Below are 14,093 nucleotides of genomic sequence, written 5' to 3' on the forward strand. Positions count from 1 at the left end.
TCTGTTAAATTTTGCTATTCTAACTGGGGTGAGATGATATCTCATGGTTGTTTTGACTTGCATCTCTCTTAGAGCTAGGGATTTTGAACATTTCTTCATGTGCTTATTAGCCATCTGAGTGTCTTCTTTGGTGAAGTGTCTGTTCATATCCTATGCCCACTTTTCTATTGGATTATTTAACTTTATGTTGTTATGGTGTGTGTTTTACTTTACATATGTTGTTACATACATTAAGTTAAATACATTAAGTCAGATCAGTCATTAAATCTCTATAGTACCTCACTGTATGTTACTCCTTAATGGACAGACATTTACAACTTGAACTGTGTGACTTAGTTTAAATTCTTACTCTTTTTTATTTTATTGTTCCATATGCTTGTTCAAGTGCTTGGTCAGAAAATGGGGTGATAATTATCTGTATTTCATCTTGCTTGGATTCACAGTCAACACCCTTGTCACCAGCAGTCAGAAAATCAAAAGCTACTAGGAAAGCCTGCTATTAGGGACCTTTCCAACGTGCTGAAAAGCATTTACGTCATTTTGATCACTAAGATGTACCTGATCCAAACCATAATCTTTTCAGTTATTGCTATACAGCTGAAAGTTGGGCAATAAATAAGGATGACAGAGGAATTGGGTGTTGGAGAAAAGTAGTACTTTACCTTATGACTCAAAAAGACAAAACAATTATGTCTTGGAAAATGTGCAGCTGGGGTGCTCCTTGGAGGCAAGAATAATGAAACTTTGTCTCGCATACTTTGAAGATATTGCTAGGAGGGGCCCTTTCTTGGGGAAAAAAACATCATACTTGGAAAGGTGGAGGGTCAGTAAAAGAGAAGAACCTCAACAAGATGGATTGACACATTGACTGTAACAGTGTTTTTAAGTATTTCAGTGTTTTTAAGTATTTCAAAGATGGCCCGGATGGCACAGACTAGGGCAGAGTTCAGATTCATTGTTCATAGGATTGCTATGTGCAATAGTTAACTCAAAGGCACTTAACAACAGCAGCATACACATATGATAGCCAACACTAAGGGAATTTTTAATGTGTGTCACACTTTAATCCTTTTCATTTACTCTTCCCAGATTGCATGTCTAATAAGTTAAGAAAATAAGGCTTAAAATCAGACCTAAATCATAGATTAGTTCAACCACTGCAGTATCTTGTTTAATGACTTTTTTAAAAATTAATTTTAATGAAAGTTTACAGACACTTAGGGTTTCCAGTCATTCATTGTTGCACTTTTCTCCCTGCCCATCCCTCCCCATTCCACTTCACTCTTCTCCTTGAAAAGTACAAGAAAAACTCTTTCATTGTTATGCAATCCCTGCCCCCCAAGTCCACTCCACTATGCAGCCTTCACTCTAGACTTCTGTAATAACAAGAAAACCCATTCATATATCCCTTTTAAACAGTTCTCTCCCTCATCTGTTTCAATGCTGTATACATCATTCCTCCCCTCCTTTTCTGTCTTCCCTCAATCCTAGTGTCAGTCCCATTTTACAACAGTGGTCTGATGCAATGTTTGTCCTTTTGTGACTGAGATATTTCACTCAGCATCATGTCCTCCAGGGTCATCCATTTTGCGTATTTCATGAGTTCTTTGTTTTTCAATGCTGTATAGTATTCCGTTGTGTGAATATACCAGAGCTTCTCTATATATTCATTTGTTGATGGGCACTTGAGTTGTTTCCAGCTCTTTGCTATTGTGAACAAAGCTGCTATACACATGGGTGTGCATATATCTGCCTGGATGGCAGTTATGGTCTCTTTGGGGTATATTCCCAGAAGTGAAATTGCTGGGTCGAATGGTATTTCTATTTGCAATGTTTTGAGAAAGCGCCATACCACCTTCCACAGGGGTTGCACCATTTTACACTTCCACCAACAGTGAGTAAGGGTTCCAGTTTCTCCACAACCTTGCCAGCATTTGTTGCTTGCTGTTCTGTTAAATTTTGCTATTCTGACTTGGGGTGAGATGATATCTCATAGTTGTTTTGTGTTTAATGGCTTTCTTTTTTTTTTTAATGGATTAAACTAATGGTTCCTTTTTGAGCCTTCGTGATCATCGTTATTATAGTTATTGTTAGGTATAATTGAGTCAGTTCTGATTCCAGGCAACCTTATGGTTAAAACCTTATGGAAAAAACCTTATGGTTAAAACCTTATGGAAAAAACCCTATCAGACTTTCACAGAGCATGTCAACTAACCAAAGTCTTATTTTTCATACTATTTTTCATAGTAGATTACCACGAATGGTAGCATGTTATTAATTTTTAAATATGTGCTTTGAAACAAATATAAAATTTTTTAAAACCTGATCAGATTCTGCACCATCCTCACAATCTCTTCTGAGCTTACAGCCATTGTTATGGTCACTATGTCAGTCTATCTGTTGAGAGTCTTCCTCTTTCTTGCTGACCATCTACTTTGCCAAGCATCATGTCTTTTACCAGGGATGGATCCCTTCTGATAACATTCCTAAAGCATGTGAGACCGAGTCTAACTGTCCTTACCTCTAAGGAGCACTCTAGATGTGCTTCTTCCAAGATATATAGATAGATAGATATAGATATATAATATATAATTTTTTTTTACTTTTTGGCATCCCATAATATATTCACTATGCTTTGCCAACACCACAATTCAAAGGCATTAATTCTTCTTTGCTCTCCATTATTCACTATCCTATTTTTTCATGCATGTGAAACAATTGAAAATACTATGGCTTTAGGGACCTCGGGTAGACTAGTGGTAAGAAAATACTATGGCTTGGATAAGGTATCGCTTAGTCTTTTTTTTTTAAATGATTATTAAATTTTATTAGTTTTAATGAACATTTACAGAGATTTGGGGTTCTCATTCATTCATTGTTGCACTATTTTCTCTACCCTCCTCCTCAGTTCGTTCTTCTCCCCCCCTTGAAAGTCTGTTTTAATTGTCCAATTGCCACAGTGCTTGTCAAAGGCAGTTCTGATTAATCTCCTTTGTCAGTGTGCCCTTTGCCACTCCCTATCACTCCTCCCTGAGAGAGACTTCACCCTGATTCATAAGGAAAAGGGGATGGCGTATTCTCTTAGCTACTTTCTGCTGAAAAGGGACGCTGTGGGTTTCAGGGTGAAGATCTTCTCTCACTACTCTAAAGGACCCCTTTGGCAGTAGGAAACACATAGACTATTATGGAGATTGATTTTGGAATTTAGATGCACTGTTATCAGTTGTGCTTAGCCGTACATGTTCATATCCTTGAAGATGTATCATGGAGGTGTTGCAAGCTAGAAGACACAAATTTAACTAACAAGTTAAAAGTACATGAATCAAAAATTAACAAGCAATAATATTCCGAGTAGAGGTTCTAGTAGTGGCACAAATCAAGTTACAGAGGGAAGGTGGTTCTTACAATAAAAGGCCTATAGACTAGCACATTGTCTATTATAGTGTAGAGGTTAGGAACCACAAGATGTAGAGGCTCAGCTATGCCATTTATGGTTCTTAAGTCCTGCAGCAAATTCCATCTACCACTGGGCTGTTTTACAACTCGGAAGTTCACATGCAAGGTAGAGGTGAAGTAAGGAACTGCTTATGAGGTTTTCCATCCATTCCAACAACTAAGAGATAGTGAGAAGAGTTGGGACCTCAGAAGGCTTTTAGGACCAATTAGTAGGCTCTGTGTCCAGGAGAAAACGAATATACTGACCAGTTATGTTAATGCTCATCCACGGCTTTTCTGGGAGAATCTAAATTGTTGAAGCATCCTCCTTTGTTTCCAGCTGGGAGCTGGGGCCTGTCAGTCCTGTCTGCCACGAGGACCTGATGTGAGCCATCTTGGCCAAGTGTCCTTCAGAGCCACACTTAAAGCAAGTGAGTGGGGGCTTCCTCTCTACTCCCTTGCCTATCTGTGGCTCTCTTCTGTGACACTGTCTACTGAAGTGGCCCAGCTTTCCACAGTGGAAGCAATTCTGACCTCCTTTATTACCTTTGGGTGGCACTGTATATGAGTAAGACTTCCTTTTCCTGACACAGGCCCTAAACTGGCAGCAATAGCTGCCCCTGCTTAGTCTTTAAAGAGGCCTTAGGCCCAGATTTGCCCAACATGATTTGATTGCTTGACTGCTGCTTCCACAGGTGTCAATTATAGATCCAAATGAAAGGAAATCCTTGACAGTTTCAATCTTTTCTCAAAGTTTTTTAATGTTTTTGTGAGTCCTATAGTCTAATTTCATAGACTAGCTTATCATGAAGTTCATGACTTTGAGTTCTAGAAACAGTATGACTATATTCTGGTGTTTGGCTTACTTACTAGATGGTGTGCATATTCTTTAATCTGAATCAATGATTCAAACTTATATTTGTATACTAATGAAGGGAAGGGGCCACTAATTTGATATATTAAAGGATTGTTTGTTTTCTCTCCTTATAGAGTAAACAGTATCAATGGGATGCAGAAACTCAAGGATGGATCCTTGGTTCCTTTTTTTATGGCTACATCATCACGCAGGTTCCTGGAGGTTATCTTGCCAGCAAAGTGGGTGGCAAACTGCTGCTAGGATTTGGGATCCTTGGCACCGCTGTCTTCACTCTATTTACTCCCCTTGCTGCAGATTTAGGGGTTGGATATCTCATTACAGTCAGAACACTAGAAGGACTAGGAGAGGTAATTATTCATTTTTTTTACTGTTTTGTTTTACTTCACTAGATCTCTCTCTTCTTTTTAAAGATCGTATTTTATTTTACTATAAACAAAAAATTAACATTATAAAATACAGATATTTATTTTTCAATAGAGGTAGGATTGACTAGAAAATAATTGACTAGATTTCACTTATGGATCTATAAGGTCTTGAGTACAAGCACTCAAAAGTTGCAACTTAGAAATATTTTCCAAATGAGAATTACTAGCTAATAGTCTAAGAGGGAAATGAAACCACACTTAAAATCACTAAGAGAGGCATTCTTAGCTCTTGTACTTTTGGAACAGTTTGTCTATCTCTGCTTTATCTTTGATTGTCCAAATCTAACACGTAGTTTATATAATAAACTGTTAAAGTGCCTGCTTTTAAATTTATTGTTATTCATGGAGTTTTTCCTCTTTGATTATTATTTTTAAGTGTTGAACTACTAACCAAAAGGTTTTCTCTTAAAGCTCACTAGCTTCTCCATAGGAGAAAGATAAGAAAGTTTCCTCCCAAAGAGATTTACAACCTTAAAAATGCTATGATTCTGTTCTCTTCTGTCATAAAGGATTGCTATTAGTTGGAAGGTATATTAAACAGAAAATTGCAAAAGACAACTTGAGAGGATAAAGCCAAGTATCACAATGAACTGTGAAAAGTGATGGGCTTAGAAAACCAAAGAGAAGAACTTGCTCAGCATTTCTCAAACTGAAAGAACTAAAAACCTTGAATTTCAATACTTAAGAACTGTAAGAGCAAAATCTTGAAAGATGCAGAAAGCATGAAAAGAGAAGATGGAAGGAAAACAGAGTCACTGTACCAGAAAGAATTGGTCTAATTAAAACATTTCAGGAAATACCATATAATCAAGAACCAATAGACGAAAGGAAGAAGTCCAAGCTGCACTGAATGCGCTTGCAAAAAATAAGGCCCCAGCAATTGATGGAATTAGTATCAATAGAGATACTTCAATTAGCAGATGCAGCCCTAGATGTGCTCACCAGTCTATTAGAATAAATTTGGGATTGCCGTGCAGTTTCTTGCCACTAGGCCACCAGAGTTCTATTTGAATAAATTTAGAAGACCTGGCAAACAGGAAAGGATTTGTATATGTTCCCATTCCAAAAAAAAAGTCAATCCAACAGAGTGTGAAAATTATTGATCAACATTAATATCACATGTAAGTAAAATCTTGCTATTATGCAAAAATAGCTAAAACTACCTGATAACTACAGACATTCAAGATGGATTTAGAAAAGACTGCACAGTGCAGTGGACTTGGAGAGTGGGATTGCGTAGCAATGAAAGAGTTTTTCTTTTACTCATCAAGGAGAAAAGTGAATTGGGGGAGGGGGTGAGCAGGGAGAAAAGTGCAACAATGAATGACTGGAAACCCTGTCTCTGTAAACTTTCATTAAAATTAATAAAAAATTTTTTTAAAAGGCCATGAGATGAGGGATATCATTTCTGATATCAGATGGACCTTGACTGAAAGCAGAGAATACCAGAAAGATGTTTACTTGTGTGTTTTTTTTTAAACTTATGTTTTATAGACTATGAAAAGACATTTAGCTTGTGGATCATAACAAATTATGGTTTAACATTGAGAAGAATAGGAATTCCAGAAAATGTAATTGTACTCAAGTTAAACCTACACATACATCAAGAAGCTATTGTCCAAACAGAATCAGTAATGGTAGGCATCAGTGTTGTATTCTTTCTCCATACGTATTTAATCTGTATGCTGTGCAAATCATTCAGAAAGTTATATTCTGTGAAGAAGAATGTGGCATCAGAACTAGAGGAAGACTCTTCAACAACCTGCTCTATGTAGACAGCACAACCTTTCTTGCTGAAAGTGAGGAAGACCTGAAGAAGATCGATGACTACAGCCTTCAATATGAGTTATATTTCAACATCAAGGAAACAGAAATCCTCACCACCAGACTAATAGGCAACATGATGCTTTATGGAGGAAAGATTGGATTTGTCAACTACTTCATTTTTACTTAGATCCACAATCAGCACCAATGGTAGCTGCAGTCAAGAAGTCAAAAAGACATGTTGCCTTAGGGAAGTCTGCTCACAAGGAACTCTTTAAAATGCTGAAGAGCAAGGATGTCAGTTTAAAGACTGAAGTGTGCCTGATCCAGCCATGATCTTTTCAGTTACCTTCTATGCATCTGAAAGTTAGACAACGAATAAGGAAAGAAGACTGAAGAAGAATGTATGCCTTAGAATTGTGTTGGATAGACTGCCGAAAGAACATAAATCTGTCTTGGTGGAAGTGCTGCTGGATTGCATGTGCAGTCAGGCAAGGATAGTGAATCTTCAGCTCACATGCATTGGGCGTGTTGTCAGGCAGTGCTTGGAAGAAGACATCATGCTGGAAAAGGTAAAGGGTCAATGAAAGGAAGAACCTCAACAAGATGGATTGACATATGATTACAACAGTAGGGAGATTGTGAAGATGGTACCAGATATGGGAAGGTCAGGTCTGTGTTCATAAGGCAGTTGTGAGTCATAGTCAGCTAGAAGGCACCTTACAACAACATGCATTGAAATCAATTCAACACCAGTGTTTTGGGATTTTTGCTGGTTTCCCTCCTCTTAAAATTTTTATCCTTTTCAAAATTTTAATTATTTTCCTTTTCTTTCTACTTATCTTTTTTTTAGTACTTTTTATTTTATTATTTTTGTGTGTGTGTACCATCAAATCAGATCTGACTGGTACAGGAGGAGATTGCTCCTCCTTCCCCGGCAGAACATCTGGTGGATTCGAACCGTGCACCTCTGGGATTGTAGTTGCAGCTTCTTGCCACTAGGCCACCAGAGCTCCCCTTTACTTATCTTTTGCATGTTCATCATAACCACTCCTGCCTTTATATAAGTGATCTCTTTTCCTTCCTAACTTTTAACTTCTACCTGTGGAGCTAGATATATGTTTATTTTATGCTCTCTTACATTTATTTGACCCAAAGATGCAAACTTCTGGGTGTGATATGTAGCATGACAGTTGTTTTGCAGTAGTATTGTTTGACAGTAGTATTGCATCATGCTATGCTGGAAAGGGCAATGGAGTTGAGTCAGAAACCCAGAGCCTGCAGAATAGCTCTACTGTGTCAAAGGGTGAAACATTAGATAATGTCTAAAAGTCAGTTCCATTATCTTTAAAAATGAGAGCGTAGTACTTCCATCCTCAGGTACAGGATAGTCATAAATTTCAGTTATGATTATTTGCTAGAGTGCTTAGAAAATCACCCAGAACTATTTAAAGTATTTATCTTTATATGTTCCCATTTTTACTATAAAAAAAATAGAGATCTTTTAAATTAGCCCCAAGTTAGATAGGAAAAAAAAAGAGTTGAAAGAGAGAGAAAGAAGCTGATCCCAAGAAATGAACAGGCCTTTATTGAGTGGTCTGAGAGGGACACAGGTAACTGCATGCAGAGAAGATCAGAATGGCATACAGGCATACAAAAGCAATTTCCTTTTATAGGAGCTGTTAAGGCGATTTGAAGGAGAAGATAGTTTGCTCTGGAATTTGGGGGTGGGGTCCTGTCAATATGTGATCGGGCTCAGGACCTTATCAGGATCTGATCATCTGGTCATTTATCAAGACATTATCCAGCTTCCTCAAGCTATGGTCAGCGCTGGGGGAACTGAGACATTCTTCCTTCAGGTCCCTCTGATTAAAACATAAAAATGTCCTTTCTTAAGCATTACATATGTCACGTCTTATTACTACTAGTAATAAGAAGCATTAATCTACATGCAGAACAGATAAGAATTGTGCTTGTGACCATATGTAGGTTTGTCAGATGATAGTTCTACATGATGTTTGTTTATGCTATGAATCTATCTCTGTATATAGCAGAGCAAACAGGTACCAAAGTCATGTAAACATCTTAACCATAGCTAAAAACCTTGAGGGAGTTTAGTTACTGGTCCTAGGACCTCAAGATGATATGGTGAGGACATCAAAGTCAATTCGTACAGCATAGTTCACAAAGACAGGTGTTCTAAGTCCTACTTTGGTGAGTAGCAACTGAAGTCATAAAAGCTTTCAGGCAGCCATCTGAAGGTTCACTTGCTGGTTTCTCCCTGTCTGGAACAAAGAGTGAAGAAATTAAAAGATGCATAAAAGCAAAGGAATCACAGTGGAAGGTCCTGAACAAAGTGAAAGAAAAATGTTGAGTAAAATTAAAAAACATAACAATGACTACAGTTGAGTTAGATAGGAACTGGTAGAATCTCCAAGACTATCAAGCTATGACCCTCAGTTATTCTTTGAAATTAAAACAAAATTCACTGGGGTTCAACTTTCAATCAAACAATAGGCCTATGAGGTGAACAGTAACACCAGGGATGCGGCCCACTGCTTAGAATAGCTAACCATGTCAGAAGAGCAGCATTTGCTCAGGGATAAAATTCAGAAGAACTGAAGAAACGGGATAGAAGAGTTAGTGGAAATGAAATTCTCAGAAAAGATCTAGGAAGAGAGCATTGCAACGAAGTGCATATGATTGGTTGAGAGGAAAACCAATTTGCTTTTTTTTTTTAAAATTTTTTTTTCCAATTTGCTTTTTAAGTTTTTATTCAAATAAATTCTTTTTTAAAAAAGGAACATCTCACTTCATGGAACCTGATTCTAGTTTAATTCTCACCCTTAGAATTTTTGAACAGCAAGAATGCAGCAAAATATTTTAATACATTTAAAGTATTATCATATATACTTCATACTTCATCAGAAATACCCTCTTCCTCCATTAGGGTGTTACATTTCCAGCCATGCATGCGATGTGGTCTTCCTGGGCTCCCCCTCTTGAAAGAAGCAAGCTGCTTAGCATCTCATACGCAGGTGAAATAATGATTCTTATTAAAATATTTGCTATAATTTGTTATGTATGCATTAACCTTGATAGGAAAAAGTCCTTCTTGTCATAATCATGTAAGGTTGGATTGAGGGAAAAGAAAGGTTTTGGAGTATAACTTTAAAAAAAAATTTTTTTATTATTAATTTCAATGAAAATTTACAGAGACTTTGGATTTCCATTCATTCATTGTTGCACTTTTCTCCCCTCTCAACCCTCCCCCCAGTATACTCCCCTCTTGGAAAAATAAAAGAAAAATTCTTTCTTTCATTGTTTTACAAACCCTCCCCCAGGTCCACTCCACCATGTAGCCTTTGCTCTAGACTCCTGTCATGACAAAAATACCTAATCACATATCCCTTTTAAACAGTTTTCTCCATCATCTGTTTCAATGCAGTAAACATTATTGAACCCATCTTTCTTAGTCTCCCCCCCAACCCCGATGTCAGTCCTGTTTTACAACAGTGACACCATGCAGTATTTGTCCTTTTGTGACTGAGATACTTCACTTAGCATAATGTCCTCCAGAGTCGCCCATTTTGAATAATATTGCATGAGTTCCTTGTTTTTGATTGCAGCGTAGTATTCCATTGTGTGAATATACCACAGTTTCTCTATCCTTTCATTTGTTGATGGCCACTTAGGTTGTTTCCAATTCCTTGCTATTGTGAACAAAGCCGCAATAAACATGGGTGTGCATTGGAGTATAACTCCATGGTTGAATTTTCTCTTTAATCTGTCAACCTATATCACTGTGGCTTAATTGACAACTACCATTTTTTCCATCTGTCATCATTTATTTCAAAGTGTGTTACCTCTTCAAATATTATTTATACAGAATATTTTCTATTTATATAATCTATTTTCTAAATATCTAACAGTTGCAAGATAACATTTGTCCCTATGTTGTGATTTCTAATTTTATCTTCTAGTGCACATGTCAGCATATCCTCTCTTTTGTATCTTTTTCTGTACTTTTTTCAGCCATCACTTTGAACTACAGGCGAAATAACATAAGCTTCGTGTGTGATTTCTAATTCTGGCATCCCACTAGAAGTCCTGGCCTTCTGTTGAGTGAATGAAAAGGTTTTTGCCTGGCGGATTTTAGATATAGTGGTTTATAAAGGCATCTCTGCAATAACTTTTAAGCTAAAAGTGAAAAGTAGTCAAGAGCCAGCCATGTAAAGAGCTTCCAAGCCAATCAGAACTGCTGTGCAAAGACAGGAGATTATTTAGGGAAAGGTACAAAGAAATTTGAAATTCATGTGAGTGGTTAGAAAACAGCAAATAGAAGGGAGCTCTGGTAGCCTCGTGGTAAGTCCATTCCAGCTCCACAGTAATCAACAAGTTACTTCATTTCACCTAACTAGTCCCTGGCACATAGTACCTATCATAGAATGGATACTCAATAGCTGTTGTTGACCCCATTGTTGTATACTGACTCATAGCTGACCCTCCAGCAGATTTTTAGAGGTGACCCGCCAGCAGATTTTTAAAGACAGTAAGTCATACAGGAGGAGATTGCCCATCCCTTTCCCCAAGAGCAGCTGGTGGATTCGAACTGCATACCTTTGGGATTGCAGTGCAGTTACTTACCATGAGGCCACCTAGGCAGCCTCTTTTTCCAGGTTTCCTTTCCTTTATAGGTTCCCAGATCCAATACTTCCATTCTTTTACACCGAGCTCTATGCATCTAATTCTATACCTTGTCTCTTACTCTGTTTCTACTGGACTAAGTCATACTCATCTTTCCAAAGTCCAGTTTAGATGTTTATTCTTCTAGATTTAGACATTTATTGCTTTATTAGATGTTACTTTATTTTAGATGTATATTCTCTATTTTCTTGGCCTCTGAAAGGTAAAAGTAAACTTTCACATATTTGAATTTCCATGTAATTCTGTGGCATCTAACATTTTCTAATCTGTAACAATTATTATTTGCTTGTATTTCTCTCTTTCATATAATTTAAGAGAAGAAACAATGACTAATTCCTCATTTTGGCTCCTCCTCTTCTACTGAAATATATTCAACTGGTGGTTAAATTATAATTTATCTAAAATATTTTTATTTGGAGAGAGTGGGCAGATTAGTTTATTAAAAACTTCATTGTTGTTTCAAGTGTTCTATGATTGTGTTTACTCAATTATAACATACGTAGATTTGAAAATTAGTTGTATAATGGATCTAAAAATGATTGACCCCTCCTAATTAATCAGTAGCTACATGATTATAGGTACATTTTAAGAGTCTCATGCTACCAACTGAGCTACCTAGACAATAGGAGTTATAGGTACATTTTGTATGTTTCACAGTTGTGGATTTTTAATAATCTTTTTAGAAAAAGGATTTTTGCTCCATGAAGGCAAAGATGGCAAAGCTTCCTCTCTTATACTTTAGGCATGTTGCTAGGAGAAACTATTCCTTGGAGGGGGACATTCCTTGGGAAGGTGAAGGGTCAGCAAAATAAAGGAAGACTCTCAACAAGATGGATAGACACAGTGATTGTATCATTAGACTCAAAGGTGTCAGAGTTGATGAGGATGGCACAAAATAGGACAGGATTCAGGTATGTTGTTCATAGGATCACTATGAGTTGTACTCAGCAGAACATAACAACCACAACAATGCCACTCCAGTAGGATTTAAGTAGATCATCTGCCACCCATCTCTTTAAGTCATAGACTTTCTCCTTTTTTGTTATACCCAAAATTTACAAGGATTTTTGCCATTTTCCAGGAGGACAGCTTGGAACAGTCATTTCTCTTCCTCTGTCTGGACTAATTTGCTTCTATATGGATTGGACTTATGTCTTCTACCTTTTTGGTAAGTTTATCACTCACACACACACACACACAAAGTAGTCTGGTGGTACAGTAGTTAAAGCCCTTGATTGTTATCTAGAAGGTCAATGTCTGACCCTAAAAAGTGTTTTATGGGAGACAGATGTACTAGTCTGCTTTCAGACTAGTAAATGTTTTCAGACTATAAAGGTTTACTGCCTTGGAAATCTGTAAAAGGAGCAGATGCCATGTAAGGGTGGCTGAGTCTGACTTCTGCCTGCTTTATAGAGGGAAACTGTCCTCATCAATAATATCCGTAGTACCAAATAAATAACTACATAGTTAGACATGCTACCCCACATGCCTCTGCACCCTTTTCTATCAACCATTGGGCCAACGTTCACTTCAAATTGATTCATAGGCTCTACTGACAGTTGTGAGACTTATTAGGTTGGAAAGCAGGGGAGGCAAAGAATATCACACAGTAGTGCAAGTCCAGGTTTATTTAATCCAGTAGTCTCAAACCAGATTAACATCAATTCACAATTCCTCCATTATTTAAAATCCAAGTTCAATTCAGCAGCACAAATGCACCTCTGGTTTCATCAGTCATCCATCAAACTTTATCTCAGAACAGTTACAAGTCGGCTTTTAATTCAATCATCCACCAAGCAAAACTTTTAACTGTAGCCTCTATCTCCAGGGTTTCTCTGGTTGCACTTTGCCACAATCTCATCTCAGCAGTGTCACAGTCTCTTCACCCTCTCTCCACCACTGCCTCTCATAGTAACGCCCACAGTGTGAAAAGTGCTCTCTCTTATATCTGTCCCAATGCTGTTGATGATTTACAAGACCATGTGTTCTCAGTTAAGGTATCTGGAGACCAGGCCCTTCAATAAGGGCTAACACAATAGCTAGGAAAGCAAATTTTCAAGGGTTCTGACACTACCAAACGCTATAGAAAAAAATTTACTTCTTTTTTATTTTTACAACTGCTATTTAATTGCTAGAAAAAACCCTACTGGTGTTGATTTCTATCGAGCTGAGCATGACTCAGCGAACTTATGAATGAAAGACCTGAAGCCTTTCTATAGCTATCGTCTTTTATCAAAGTTCATAGAGTTTCCAGAGACATGATGTTTGGGAAAAGGATGCCACTCTTGCAACCAATAAGAAACCTTAGTGGTATGGTAAACAATGTATTTGGCTGCTAACATATGTTAACATATGCTAATGTGTATGTATATATATATATAACCTTTTGTTCATACGGTCGCTATGTATTTGGCTTGATGACACTTAACCACTGCTAGGTAATACTAGTGTTGCTATATCTTGGAGGAACATTCTTCCACTTTGAACATCATTGCTTGTCAGTTTGCTATACCGAGGTAGTCTGGGTTGCTGAACCTGTGCCATTGAAGTATCAAATGCCATAATGGTTTAACCATGTGGACAGTGTTTGGTGGAGCTCCCACTTGTAGGACAGGTTTGGAAGCAGAAGTGGTATCCACTTCCTAAACCACATGCCTGTGAAAATTCTATGAACTTGGAGAAACTTATAGAAAGGCATTGGTCTTTTGTTCATGGAGTCTCTATGAGTCTGCTCGACTTGACGACACTCAACAACATACATACATACATATATACACACACATATATATCTCTTATCCACATATAGCTTATCTATATCTATATAGCTTACTTATTTATCTATAGCTTATTTATTTTCTATATATAGCTTATATATGTAAGCTCTG

The 14,093-nt window shown here is 37.3% G+C and overlaps 1 protein-coding gene across 1 annotated transcript in view; it reads left to right on the forward strand.

Annotated features, from left to right (window-relative positions):
• SLC17A5 (solute carrier family 17 (acidic sugar transporter), member 5) overlaps nucleotides 1-14,093 on the forward strand; it is a 79,884-nt gene that overhangs the window by 28,414 nt on the left and 37,377 nt on the right. Inside the window, exons 3-5 of the mRNA XM_006902879.1 lie at nucleotides 4,426-4,659; nucleotides 9,452-9,539; nucleotides 12,290-12,376. Of these exons, the coding sequence (XP_006902941.1) occupies nucleotides 4,426-4,659; nucleotides 9,452-9,539; nucleotides 12,290-12,376 (409 nt within the window). The remainder of the gene's footprint in view (nucleotides 1-4,425; nucleotides 4,660-9,451; nucleotides 9,540-12,289; nucleotides 12,377-14,093) is intronic.

Source organism: Elephantulus edwardii, unplaced genomic scaffold (assembly GCF_000299155.1).
Source record: "Elephantulus edwardii isolate Elephantulus edwardi_28Jun2011 unplaced genomic scaffold, EleEdw1.0 scaffold00465, whole genome shotgun sequence".
Taxonomy (NCBI): domain Eukaryota; kingdom Metazoa; phylum Chordata; class Mammalia; order Macroscelidea; family Macroscelididae; genus Elephantulus; species Elephantulus edwardii.